At 48.7% G+C, this 13499-nt stretch overlaps 1 protein-coding gene and 1 long non-coding RNA gene across 2 annotated transcripts; both read right to left on the bottom strand.

The window, feature by feature from the left end:
• LOC110429875 lies at window positions 1061-2201 on the bottom strand. The gene is made up of 2 exons (XR_002447054.1): window positions 2005-2201; window positions 1061-1632 (listed from the first exon to the last, which is right to left on the bottom strand). It is a non-coding gene; the product is annotated as an uncharacterized LOC110429875 (long non-coding RNA).
• On the bottom strand, window positions 9258-13190 carry LOC110437518. The gene has a single exon (XM_021465990.1). The coding sequence runs from the start codon at window positions 13188-13190 to the stop codon at window positions 9258-9260; it is 3933 nt and encodes a 1310-aa protein (XP_021321665.1).

Raw genomic sequence — 13499 nt, 5'->3', positions numbered from 1 at the left:
GTTAGAGTATGCCTTATGTAAGAGTCCTGTTTTGTCTTAGAATCGGATCCTAGTCGTATTTGGTTGCAACTCTTTAGGATAGGGTATAAATATAGGCCGAGGGGCAATGTAATAGGAGATTCAATCAATATCAAATCCAAGTTTACTCCTACTTTTGCATCTACATACTTTTCGATGATTTCGTCAACTTGCATATTTTTTTATGAGTTCTCATCGATTCGGCGAGTTGCATTGCTCTAATGCAACCCTCGGCGAGATCCTCGAGTTCCATGTGAGTACCTCTTGGCCGTAACTTCCGGGCGCATCGCTGTTGTTGGGACCAAAGTACTTGAGTTATCATCCTTGTCGATTAACAGGACAAATCGATTGGCACGTCTTGGATATCGGATCGGATATTAGCCCTTTGTGTTTGCAGATCCACTTTTGCATCAACAAAACCCATTGAGAATGAGCCTTTAGAAGAGTCTGATGAAGAAGAAAATAATAAAATAGAATACCCCACTCTGGGTCACTTATGTAGTGGCATTTTTGAAGATGACGTGGACAAAGATGTCAGTCATACTGGAGGTGAATGGCATACTATGTCAAAAAAGAAGAGGCATTCAAAGAAAAATAAACTAACTATTCCAGCTTTTTCTCAATAAAAAAACAGCTTTGCAAATGAAAGGTTTATTTTGGAATAGCAGAGATCTTAGAGACTTGGCTAAATATAAATTCTTGAAAGATACAAGTAGTGATTCTCAGCTAGATTTCATTGCAATCTTGGAGACTCGTAGAGATGATTTCTCAACTACTGACTTCAACCACTTTTGCAGTGGTAAAGACTTTTTTTGGAACTGGACTTCTCCAAAAGGACAATTAATCTAGGGGATCCTTATAGGAGTTAATCTCCAAGTGTTTGATATTGGGGATGTTACTTTGGGGGAATTCCACATTAGATTTAATTGTTTGGACACCAGAAAATCCGCCTGAAGCGGCTTCTCGTGTGGGAAGAGTGCGGGCGTGCCAGTGTACTAAAGTACACAAAATGAAATAATAAAAATAAATATAGGACAGGAACATGCACTTTTATTAACCATCAGGTTTAATAAATACAAATTCCTAATGCGCGCTACACAACTTGCTAGCAGCAATCTGACAAAGGCGATGTGGTCTTCATGGTTCCTGAGGCCTCGGAAGGCTCCCAGTTAATTACCCCCGCGAGCTGACTCGCAGAGTACCTCCGATTAAGCTGTTGTGGTCGTCGTCGTCGATCTTCGCTTCACTTCTCCATGCGTGGTGTTGGTGTAGATGTAGGTGGCGTTGGCGTGAGGGCCTCGTCGGTCCATGAGCCGGTACAACATGACTGGAATATCAGCCATGCCCGCCTGCGTCGTTCGCCTTGTCAGTGTCGAACTTTGCGTGGTGTCATCATAATCGCACTTGCATGGTTGGTGTCGCTTGAATCGCCTCGGACTTCCTCGCCAGCGTCGTCGTGGTACGTCATGAGCTTGATCGCGTGGAGTTGTTGAAGTAGTGGATGAAGACTTGTACGTCGCCTTGCTTGAATCTTCATCGTACGTGGATGCATAGCTTGTATATGTGCGCATGTACATGTACACAACCACATCACGGCGCCGAGGTCCTGGCAGCCTGTACCTGTTCTTTGCTTGCACGTACATGTGTAGATGCATGCATAGCCAGAACATATATATCCACACATACACCCGCTCGAGCGTGTTTGCTTCTTGCACTTGCATGTCTTCTGAATCGTTGCACATATACATATGCTAACGGTGCACGTATGGCATGTGCCTCGCCGCCGCCGTCGTGACTTGGCCGACAGCTATACGCACGCACAGAGGGTGGTCGTATCGAGCTCATCTTCCAGGCTTTAACGTCCGCCAGTGTACACTCGGCAGCCGCGTCATCCAGTCGTCAGCCAGCCTTGACGCCGGCCGATGTAGATACTGATATGCAAAGATTGAAAGAAACAATACTAGATTGACTAGATTAATTTCTTACCCATGGATGTCGTGGACGATGACATCTCCTGTTGTTTGCTAGTCCTCTCAGATGGAGATGAAGACGTACGTATACCCTCCTTGCCGACGGCCGAGCGCGCAAGCAGTCTGGCAGCCCTTCGTGAACTATGGATGGGGATCGTGATTATCCTCACGAGCACGCGCTTCTTGCTGATGAGCAGCCGGGCGGCGCGTGAATGCCAAAAAGTCCTCCTCCCTCCAGGGTCCTGGGGCTCCTTTATATAGGCAGTAGCTAGGGTAGCGTTTGGATCCCTGGCCGCACACACGCGCCGCCAGAAAGTTGTTGGGCGTCGAGAGATATGCGGAGATCTTGTTGCTAGCCGACGCTCATTCGTGTAGGACTCTGGGTTTGATAGTTATCCTTCCGGCTTCTAGAAGGACCAATACTTGTATGATGCTGATCCAAATTCGCCACGCTAACTGATTCTTGTGAGCTCTGCTAATGTGGCCCACACAATGATACGTATATCTAGTACGTGTATGTGCACGCATGTAGTACGTAGAGCCAAACGGCGAGCTTCATCCTCACACGCATATACTCGTATATACATACACATGCAGGCTATCGTTTATGCATATACTTTGGTCGCTAGCTTCTTTCTTGCACACGTGAACAAACGTGCACACGCTCCTTTACCTTTCCCCTTAGCACACACGATCACATGGCTAAACTCCAGTTAGCTCATGATCCGCGTATTCGTTGGTCGTACATACCAGAAAGGGTTCTAGAATATTCCAGATCATGTACCGAGTCGCGCCTCGTCGTGCAGACTTGGTTGGTTTACAATCGTACAAAAATACATGACACGGATCGGCGCACGCACGAACTCTACAGCCAGTTCCGGGCGTATACGGGTGCATGTACACATTACGACTAGAGCTGTTAGCTTGCTTTATTTGCACATGTTGCCGGCATCTCTACGTGCATGCATAGGACTGTAGCACGTAGAAGCTAACTATTAGCTTCTTTGTATGCGTACACGAGAGAAACACATATATCTCCCGTATATATCTTCCTCTTCTATGTATTCTCAAGTACGCTCTTCTACAGGGAACATACGGATTTTAATATAACCAAAAATCCATCAAACAAATGCCCCCCACCAAGATGAGTTTGGACGGCGCGTAGCAAGTACGGACTCGTCTTGGTGAAGAAACCGATCAAGATATCCGGGCGCAACAAGGTTTGCTGCCGTATCCCTCATAGACTCTGGTATTCTAGAGTCCGGATTACAAAGGATAGCCCAAGGGTAGTATATATATCTACGGGACGCCTCACCTTCCATAACTTGCAATTTTGCTGCACGTCGTTCTCCGTCCAAGTCGCGCCCAAGTCAGGTCATCGTCGACGCAACCTTTGGAGCTCAGCCATCGCAACACAGCAAGTATAAACTAGTTGCGTCAATTCGTTTCCTCCTTGCTTTTTCAATTAGCTTCTTTCGTATTTGCACGTCGACAGACATATACACGTGCATGCATGGAACTATTTAACTTCTTCTTTCTTATCTTCAATTGACTGCTTGTTCTTGATGCAGTGGCTCGTTATGGTGATGCACGTGTTGGAGATTGGTCCGGTCGGCAGCGCCGTTCTCAGCGGGCTCGTGGCGAGCGCGATGGAGATTCACCCCGTAAAGATGAACCCAAGCCTCGTGAAGAACGCCCGAATCGGAACGCGTCGCAATCTCGCAACGACAACAACGGCCAGCATGCTCCACGCCAGGATAGCACGAAGACCCGCGGCAACCGGGAAGGCCGAGATCTTCAACGCAGGGAGCATCACAATATAGAAGCTCCATGCCAGAACGACTCTAGGAGCCGAGTCAATCGTAACGGTCGGAACATCTCGCGGAAGAGTGAGCCTAAACCTCACGATACTACGGATCAATACAAGATCGAGCCCCGCGTACCTCGTCGTCGGGTGTTTATGGACGATAGTGACTCCGACTCAGAGCCTCATCCGAAGAGGAAGTTACGCCCAAGTGGGAGTGACTATACGGAGGTAAAAGCAAGTGCACCATCGGATCAGTCTCCTCCCAAGGTAACTCAAGACAAGAGATTGTACTCGGCGGCGGACAGTGGCGGCGCACGTGAGGACATGTCATCCAAGCAAAGGAGTCCAAAGAAGATGCGCCAAGACGACAAGCTCGTGGAGAGCAAGACGTCATCTGACCCATCAAGCCATACTCCAGCAGCAGCCAGGCAAACTCTCCTTGAAGGCACTGAACCCACACAGCAATACAAGACTACACAGGTGTGCCTATTCTCTGAGCTTATATATACGTATACTTCTTGTGCATGCGAACATACTGAATTTATTTAATATTTGTAGGGCAAAGCTAAATTGCACCCATTGATCAACTTGGACGAGCAAGAAGGCTTTGATGAAAACATCTCTCTTGCCGACTACGGCAAAGACAACGTAAACATGCTCAGTAACCTTCTCTTTTTACTTCCTTTGACACTGTGGTAATTTTCTTCAAATAATTTTGTCAAGTCATTCATGAACGAGGATCTAAATCTCCTTCCATGGGAGGGAGTCTCATTAGAAGAAGTACTTAGCCTTTTCACGGACTGCGTACAGGACTTCCCTCCTGCTGAAATTGCGGATGGCGCGCCCAAAGCTACCGAACAGCTTCCTCATGCACCAGTTCTTGTGTCGGCGCCAGCTTCAACACTACCTTCAGCTGATCCTAACTCGGAGCCGCCAGTCAGTGGTAAAGTGTACGTCATGCTGGGTGATGGACATCAAGCATCGCTCCAGGACGTTATCATGGCCCAGCAAGCAAACAAACCTGCACATCTAGATGACCACGAAGCCCCGGAAGGTAACCTACCATTTTTTACACATGCATGCTACAATACATATAAGTGGCGTAGGCTTTGATCTCATTATCACCTCCTTTGGCAGCCAATGATGACACTGAGGACAACACACCCCTCTCTAAGCTGGGCGCCTTAAAGAAGGAAGACAATGCACATCTCCAACTGATGAACCAAGCCAAAGGGTTTGCTGCAAAGCTGGACTCGCTTCGCCTTCCTGACTTTCTGGATGATGACGCCTCCTTCATCCTTGAGCTCCCTGATGATAGACATGGTATACGCGAGGAGTTGGGGGACCTCCGAACCCTGCTGGAGCTCAACCCTTTCGACGAGAGCAAGGCCCTTCGCCGTGTTAAATTACTGGGCGGTGATGTACGAAGAGCCACGACCCGCGGCCTTGGCGCAGCTCATGGACCACCTAAAAAGCCTGGAGGAGCATTTGAAGAAGCGTTTGGATGGCGAAACTCCTTCCCCTATCGCGGTTGATTCTGTCATGGGAGAAGGGCATCAACACCTTCATGAGCTGGATGCTGCCCACTCCAAGACCATGGTCGATCTGAAGCATCACATCGAAGAGGGTGACGGGGCGCAGGCAGACCACTCATCTCTTAGGATGGAGCAGCAGGGTGCTACCGAAAAGGCTCGCGCTTTGGATGAGAAGGTCCGTGCTCTTAAGGAGAAGACCCGTGCTTTTGAGGAGGAGGCCCGTGCTGCCTGGGCATATCAAAAAGAGCTCCTTAACAAAGAGTCCACACTCTTGAAGCACATGCAATTTTGTCAGGGACATGCCAAGACACTGGGGGCGAGACTCGAGCAGCTGGAAGAGTGCCGAGAAGACTTGAAAGCTCGGCTAGAGAAAGTCGGACAATTGGAGGACCCTGTGTCCGAAGGCATCAAGCTCATCTTGAAGTATTTCTTCCCTGAGGAAGTCTGAGATCACTCCATAGCTAGGCCACGTTTGTAGTGGCTCTATAGGAGCTTTACTTCATAGTATTAGTCATTCACTTTAGACTCCAATGTTTGGGTCCTTTTTTTTAGTAGTTTGTTTCCACTGGTTAAACCTTAGTTAAATAAATTGGGCAATGCTTGATGCATGCTCCTATTACAATTAATACAATATTGAGTGAACAGGTTATACCCGTCAAATAAATCAGTACGTGGATGCACGTACATGTTTCTCTTTCCGCTTGATTGATCGGCGTACAAGTTTTTTATTCCTTGCCTGCATAGGCTCGAACATCTGCTCTCTGTATTTGTACGCAGCACTATAAGCGTCTGATTTAACACCGGCGCCGCTGCTAATCATCGGAACCATCGCTAGTGGCCTTCGTTGTAAAGGTCCCAACTCTGCCGCTGGCGCAACAGCAGGCGTGTCTTGACCACTGACTTACTGTCAAAAAGGATGACTGGAATTTTATGACAACCGTTCACAAAGTTTGGTACATGACATATGCTGCTATCGTTGCGAAGCGCATATAAATACATGGTTGCCAAGTAGTAACGGCATCATTGACGAGCTGCCGGCCGGACTGAGGGCACGACACTTTATCTCAGCTTGCATGTTTTCATATGAAGACGCTCGATGGTTGGACGTACATGCAAGTATGAGAATACGTCATCTACAGTCACATGTAGGATTTTATAACTAGGATGAACTCAAGCTTTGAACGGTTGCCTGATCGAATGTGTGTAGGTACTAGTTTATTCTTCACTCGCATCTGCATACGTGCACGTACGTCCATCACGCTCGTATATGGAGCATTTAGTCTTCATCGTGAACAGCTACGACTCGGTTACAAACGTCAATGTGCGGGCTTGCCCGTCGAGCCGTACGTTGCTTAGGCCTTTAGGAGCCACTGAGGACGCTGCTCGACAAGCCATGACGTTTTTATCTTTAGCTTGTGAATTAGCACATGTACGTACATATGCGTCCTTGCTCGTTGTCCGCGGGGGTGTTAGCCGCCAAGCTTGGAGCGTACCACCTTATCTTGGCTTGCGAGTCGCACAACGCCGGATTACGTATGTGTATACGAATATGAATATTCCTTGAATAATTTTGTTTGTACGCTTTAATCAATCAGCTGACACAGCAGTACACAATTCAAGGAGACATTGCTAGCCGCTTTTTTATTGCTTTTCAACAATATATATAATACGCATGAGTACATATTATGAGACTCTTTGAGTAGAGCCTCATGGAACCCAATTTATTACAATTAATTCGTACATATATAAGGGTCAGCACCGACATAGCTTCACCCGTTTGCCTTTAGTTCAAACGTGGCATTCACCACAGCCCAGCAAACTTTGTTTCATACCGTAGGATCGTTGGTGCCGGCTGCGGGCACACTTCTTATGATAATAGCTGAATCTCCCACATGGGGTAACACATGTCTCGGTCGCCTGACATCGCCATCATCTTTGCGGAGCGCCTCGCATCAAGTCGCTAGGTTGTGAGACAACAACTCTCTTAACAAGGAGCACCCTCGCCACGGGTGCCTCCTTAGCATCCGATACAGACGAAGCGAGGAAGGGGAGGCAAAAGGAGAAGAAAAAAAAACAAAATGGAAAGAAGAAAGAAAGGAAAAAAAACAGAAAGAAAAAGAAAAAAAAAGAAAAAAAAAAAGGCGAACCTTGGGGACGTTGCGCCGACTCCAAGAGATGGCATGGAGACTTCCGTTGGAGCCGTGTTACAGCATTGGCCATAACGGAAGAAGTGGAGCTCTGCCGGGACCGTGTTGTAGCATTGGCCAGCAGGAAGGATTCTGTCGGGGCTGTGTCATGGTGTTGACCGACAGAAGAAATGAAGCTCCGCCCGGGCCGTGTTACAGCATTAGCCAGCGAGTAGACGTTGAACTTCATTGGGGCCGTGTTGCGGCATTGGCCAACAAGTATACTGGGGCTTCATTGGGGCCGTATTGCGGCATCAGCTAATGATGTGTCCATCAGGTCCATATGGCAGTACTAGCCAATCGGACGCCCTCACGTCATCTTCGTCTTGCGGTGTAAAGTCCGTGTAACTTGACGAAGAAGTTTTATCAATTCCGGCGACCACTGTGTTGTAGTGTATCGTGGTGCAAGCCAGCCGGATTGAAGGGTTTCACAACATTGGCGCTGTCCGCACTGGCGCACCAACATTGCTCCCGAAGGTGTGGTTTATCAACCTGACGACCACTGTATTATATGTATCGTGGTGCGAGCCAGTCGGGTTGAAGGGTTTCACAACATTGGCACTATCCGCACTGGCGCGCCAACACTGCTCCCGAAGTAGCGAAACGATGGACCTGCAACACTACTAAAAAAAAAAGCTAGCTTGTCTATAGATGACTGTCATAGCTAGGGTAATGTGATGATAAAGTAAAATCGTTGAAATAAGAGAATGGTGTTTATGTTTTTTTTAAAAAAAAATGTTGGCTCTCCCTTTAGCATTAGCTATATAAGCAGCTCGAAATAGGACAGCCAGGGGACATTACCATTAGGCGCCGTTGCGTGACCATGGCAACATGGCTCCCATGATTTCGCCCCATTGTGTGCTTGAATGTGTGGACTTCTGCTTTGATGTTTCCACTGAGGTGAAGGGAATTCTTGCTTGAGACTCCCTTGCGTTGAGTTGTACCACGGTCCACTCGCGCTCTCTAACATTGAGGCGTCGGGATGGCTGAGTTGGTGTTGTGTTGTGGGTAATGGCTAATGAGCTCGCCATTGCTTTTGCCGAGGATGGTGAACGACTACCTCCGCCTCCCACTGGATGTTTAGCTTGGTGTGAGATTGATTGGGCTCATTTGGCAGGTAGTCGGTCACTTCTTTGGAGACCCTTTTTCTTTCCTGCCTTTTTTTTTGTTTTTTTTTTGTTTTTTTTTTTTTGCTTGGAGCTTGCTTCAGCATCCGAGGAACCTGGAGGGTAGCCATTCACCTTTGTGTCGCTAGATGAATCCTCGCTGGCGTTGTGTTTTTTTATGTCCCTTGTTATCACCTTCCAGGGTGGCAAGTGGCTGCACACTTAATGCAACTTGTGTTGCACCAGGTAGCCCTTTTCTTGCTCTTCTCCTATAGTCTTCCCCGGAGTGTGTGTCACCTCTTGTTGGGACGCGCAAGCAGCATGGTCGCCTCGCTGCTTAGGAGTGACCCAAGTCATCTTCCCACTGCCCCCAGCGGAAACATGTTCGCGTCTGTCGTGCGTCCCGTGAAATGGTGGCTTGTCATGGGGTCCATGCACTAGGCTGTTGCCCCCAGGACTTTTGGAAAAGCCTCAAAGCTGTCGAATCCTCCACTGCAGCTGCAGCTTAGTAGGGAGAGCCTTTGTGTTTTTTGTTTCTTCTCCATAGGGAGACAACCAAGTAGTGCAATGGAATATGCATACTGATCATCTCACAGAGAGGTAGAAAGAAAGAAAGAGAAGAAAAAAAAATATTTTTATGCAAAATATTTTTTTAAGAACCTTCCATTGATGGGCGGCATTGGTCGGACTCCTTGTTGATCGACCAGCTGGTAGGCGCCTCCGTTGTAGACTTGTTCGATGGCGTATGGTCCTTCCCACTTGGGCTCGAATTTTCCTTTCGTCTTGTGTGTGACAACGATAGGACGCCGAAGCACGAGCACCAGTTCACCTTTCCTGAAGACGCGTCGCTTGACGAGCTTGTTGTAGGCCCTCGCCATGTTGTGGCGATATAGCTCCAGTTCTTGTACAGCCTTGAGGCGACCCTCCTCTAGGGCATCGAGTTCCTGAAACCGGAGTCGGACCTGTTCATCCTGAGTTAGCCCATCATGAATAGCCACCCGTAATGATGGTAGCTGAATCTCTAGAGGCAAGACTGCCTCACACCCATACACAAGATAATATGGGGTGGCTTGAGTTGGGGTACGGACCGTGACGCGGTACGCCCATAGTGCTTCGAAGAGACGATCATGCCAATCTCTCCTATGCTTGTGCACTGTTTTCTTAAGTATCTTGCCGAGGGTCTTGTTGAATGCTTCTATCATCCCGTTTGCCTGGGGATAATAGCCAGTGGAGTAGTTCCACTTGATTTTATACTTCTCCATAAACCTATGCATCTTGTCTGATCTGAAAGCTTTAGCATTGTCAGATGTGATGCGACGTGGAATTCCGAAGCGGTATATGATGTGTCGCTCCAGAAAATTGATGGCGTTAGCGCTCTTCACCTCGCGCAATGGTACTGCCTCCGCCCATTTGGAGTAGTCCGTTGCAGCAAGGATAAAGCGATGACCTCCAGAAGAAGGAGGGTCAATGGGGCCGATGACGTCCATGCCCCAAGCGTCGAACGGCCATGAAGGGACCGTCGGGTGAAGTGGTACTGGCGGTAGATGCTTGAAATTGCCGTGGATTTGGCAACCATGGCACGTCTTCGCCACTCCTAGGCAATCTGCCATGATGCCCGGCCAATAGTACCCAGCCAAGCGAACACTATGATACATTTTTGGGCCACTCTGATGCCCACCGCAGACTCCATGATGAACCTCCTTCAACACTTCATCAGCCTCATGACGGTTCACACATCGCAAGAGCATCTCTTGTCCGTAGGCGCGCTTGTAGAGCACACCTCCTTTGTAGACATAAGATGGAAGTCGTCGTTGTAGTTGACGTCTCTTCACTGTATCATTTGGGAGATGGCCATGCTTGAAGTAGTCGAGGAAGGGTTTGCGCCAATCGTCCTCTTTGATGGCCCCCATGGTGACAGTGTCGACTTCCTGTTCCGCCGAGATGAGCTCTAGTACAGCAGGAAGTAGCCACCTCTCCTCGATAGTGACTTGTGCGGGTTTACCTTCGGGAAGGGCAAGCGCCGCTGCGAGCTTTGCTAAAGCATCAGCTGGAGCATTCCTGCTTCGTGGGACACGAAGAATTTCAATATTTTTGAATTTATTCATGAGTTTTTGAGCTGCCTCACAATATGGCATGAGTTCCGGTTTACGGACTTCATAGACCCCATTAATCTGTTGAACAATGAGCTGAGTGTCCCCATGAACTCGCAGGGAACATACCTCCATGGAAAGTGCTAAGAGGAGGCCAAAGATGAGTGCCTCATACTCCGCTTCGTTATTGGAACACTCCTCCTTGAGAAGGGAGTATGAGTGGTACAACACTCCTCCCTGTGGGGTCTTCAACACCAGCCCAGCTCCAGCTCTTCGTCTTGAGGTACCATCGAGGGCGACTTCCGCTCGTGAGGCACCGTCAAAGTAGAGCTCCCATGGAGCCTCGATGTCAGTGGTGAAGACGTCCTCATCACGTAACTCGGTGATGAGTGGGGAGTCGTCAGGTACAGGATGTGCCGCCAGGAACTCCGCCAGAGCTTGTCCTTTAATAGCTTTTTGCGGCACAAATGTGAGATCAAACTCTGTCATGAGAAGAACCCACTTTGCTAGCCGTCCAGTGAGTGCGGGTTGACTGAGCAGATACTTTATTGGATCTGCCCTGGCCACTAGCTGGATTTCATGTGCCAACATGTAATGCCTTAACTTCTTCAAAGCAAAGATCAGTGCCAAGCACAACTTCTCGATGGAGGAATAGTTGCGTTCAGCACCCACCATGGTGCGGCTCAAGTAGTAGCACGCCACCTCCTTGCCTTCATCATTATGTTGAGCGAGTAGAGCGCCTAGTGAGGAAGGCTGCGCAGCAATGTAAAGAATGAGAGGGCGTCCTTTTATAGGAGCAGCCAACACTGGAGGATTAAGAAGGTACCTTTTGATGCTATCAAAGCAGTTTTGGCACTCCTCATCCCATACAAATGGTGCTCCCTTCTTCATTAGCTTAGAGAAGGGTTGTACGCATCCAGAGAGATTTGAGATGAAGCGCCTAATGTAGGCCAAGTGTCCTTGGAGTGTCCTCAGCTCACTTAGCTTTTGGGGCGATGGCATCTCAAGGATGGCCGTGATCTTCTTTGGCTCAATCTCGATGCCGCGATGTCGAACAACAAAGCCGAGGAAGACACCTGACCGGACAGCAAATGCGCACTTGAGGGGGTTCATCTTGAGCTGGTGTCGACGCAACCGCTCAAACACCACCCTAAGGTCATCTTGATGGTTCCTGCGGTCCTTTGTCTTTACCACCATGTCGTCGACGTAACACTCGACAGAGTGGTGGATTAGGTCGCCGAGGATGTATGTCATAGCCTGTTGGTAGGTTGCACCAGCGTTCTTCAACCCAAAAGGCATCACTGTATAATGGAAGTTGCCTCTAGGTGTCCTGAAGGCGGTGTCGAGTGCATCCACAGGGTCCATCTTGATTTGGTTGTAATCGGAGGACCCATCCATAAAGGACAAGGCATCAAACCCAGTGGTAGCATCGACTACCAACTCTGTGACTGGTAGGGGGAAGTCATCCTTAGGACAAGCTCGATTCAAGTCGCGAAAGTCAACGCAGACTCGAACTTGCCCATTCTTCTTCTCCACGGGGACAATAGACGAGAGCCAGCGAGGGTATTGTATCTCTTTGATGAACCCGGCTGTGATCAACTTGTCAACCTCAGCTATGACTTGGTCTTGAAACTCAGGTCGGACACGTCGAGGTGCTTGCTTCACAGGACGACATTGTGGGTCAATCGCCAATTTATGAGTGGCGACACTAGGGTCTAACCCAGGCATCTCTTTGTAGCTCCATGCGAAGCAATCTCTATACTCCATTAGGAAGCTTCGATAATCTTCTCGCTCCTCCTCCGTGAGCGTGGCGCTTACAAAGGTAGGTCGCGGGTCCTCTTCAGTTCCTAGGTTGATTTGCACAAGCTCATCAATGGTAGGTTGCCCACCATCTTCAAGTTGTTGAGGTGCAGGTGTAGCGTCTAGCTCTCCACCTTCAACTGCCTGGTGTCGAGGATGGTATGAGTAGCCAGCTTCATCATTTGTGGTGGTTGATATGGTGAAGCAGTGGACAACATTGGCATTGACTGGATCTCTTCCTTCATCAGAGGTGTCGATGTGTCGGTAGCCAAGTCCAAACTTTGGTTGGACTTTATGTTTCGCCTTGACCAGAGCTTCCGCTTGACTCCACCATTGCTCGCATATAGCTGGTGGTGGTGGCATTCTATTATTCGGGCCGAGAGTAATTCCAGCCTTCTCTAACAAGCGAGCTATCCCAGGCTCGGCCTTCATGGTTGTTAGTGCTTCGTCTGCATCATGATCAGGGTTAGGGAATTCATGCACAAAGTCACAATGTTGTACTTGTGGCACCTTATAGAAGATAGTGCGCGGTGAAGAAGGGGAGTGACCTGGAATTGTCCATACTTCCAACTCAGAGGTTGTCGATATGTACAATGCTGGAGGCTGCATACACTCAGCGCTCGTTGCCACTCCTTCTATCTCAGCGACTCTCTTCTTGACAGCTCCTTCCGGCGCCATTATGGCTTGACTTGTAGACGCCTGAGTTGTAGTGATTGTTGGTGCATTTTTACTCATTACGAGCGGCTTGACGCCCCCTTGCCCAATTGTGGAACTCCCAATGGTCAAGGCACCAGGCTTTGGAAGCACCTCATCTCGTGGGATCTCCTTGGATGAAGAGGCAAATGTCAATAAAGGCCTTCGTGTGGACCTTAAGGTGACCGGCGTTGATGGAGAGACTCCCACATTTAATGATGAAGGAATGGTCATGGGTGTGGAGGAGATGCCTCCTGCCCCCTGCCTAGTCCTCCTAGACCTTGGGGAGGTCCT

This window comes from Sorghum bicolor, chromosome 8, assembly GCF_000003195.3.
Source record: "Sorghum bicolor cultivar BTx623 chromosome 8, Sorghum_bicolor_NCBIv3, whole genome shotgun sequence".
NCBI lineage: Eukaryota > Viridiplantae > Streptophyta > Magnoliopsida > Poales > Poaceae > Sorghum > Sorghum bicolor.
The sequence above is the reverse complement of the archived record's forward strand: the minus strand, read 5'-3'. Positions and strand labels throughout refer to the sequence as shown.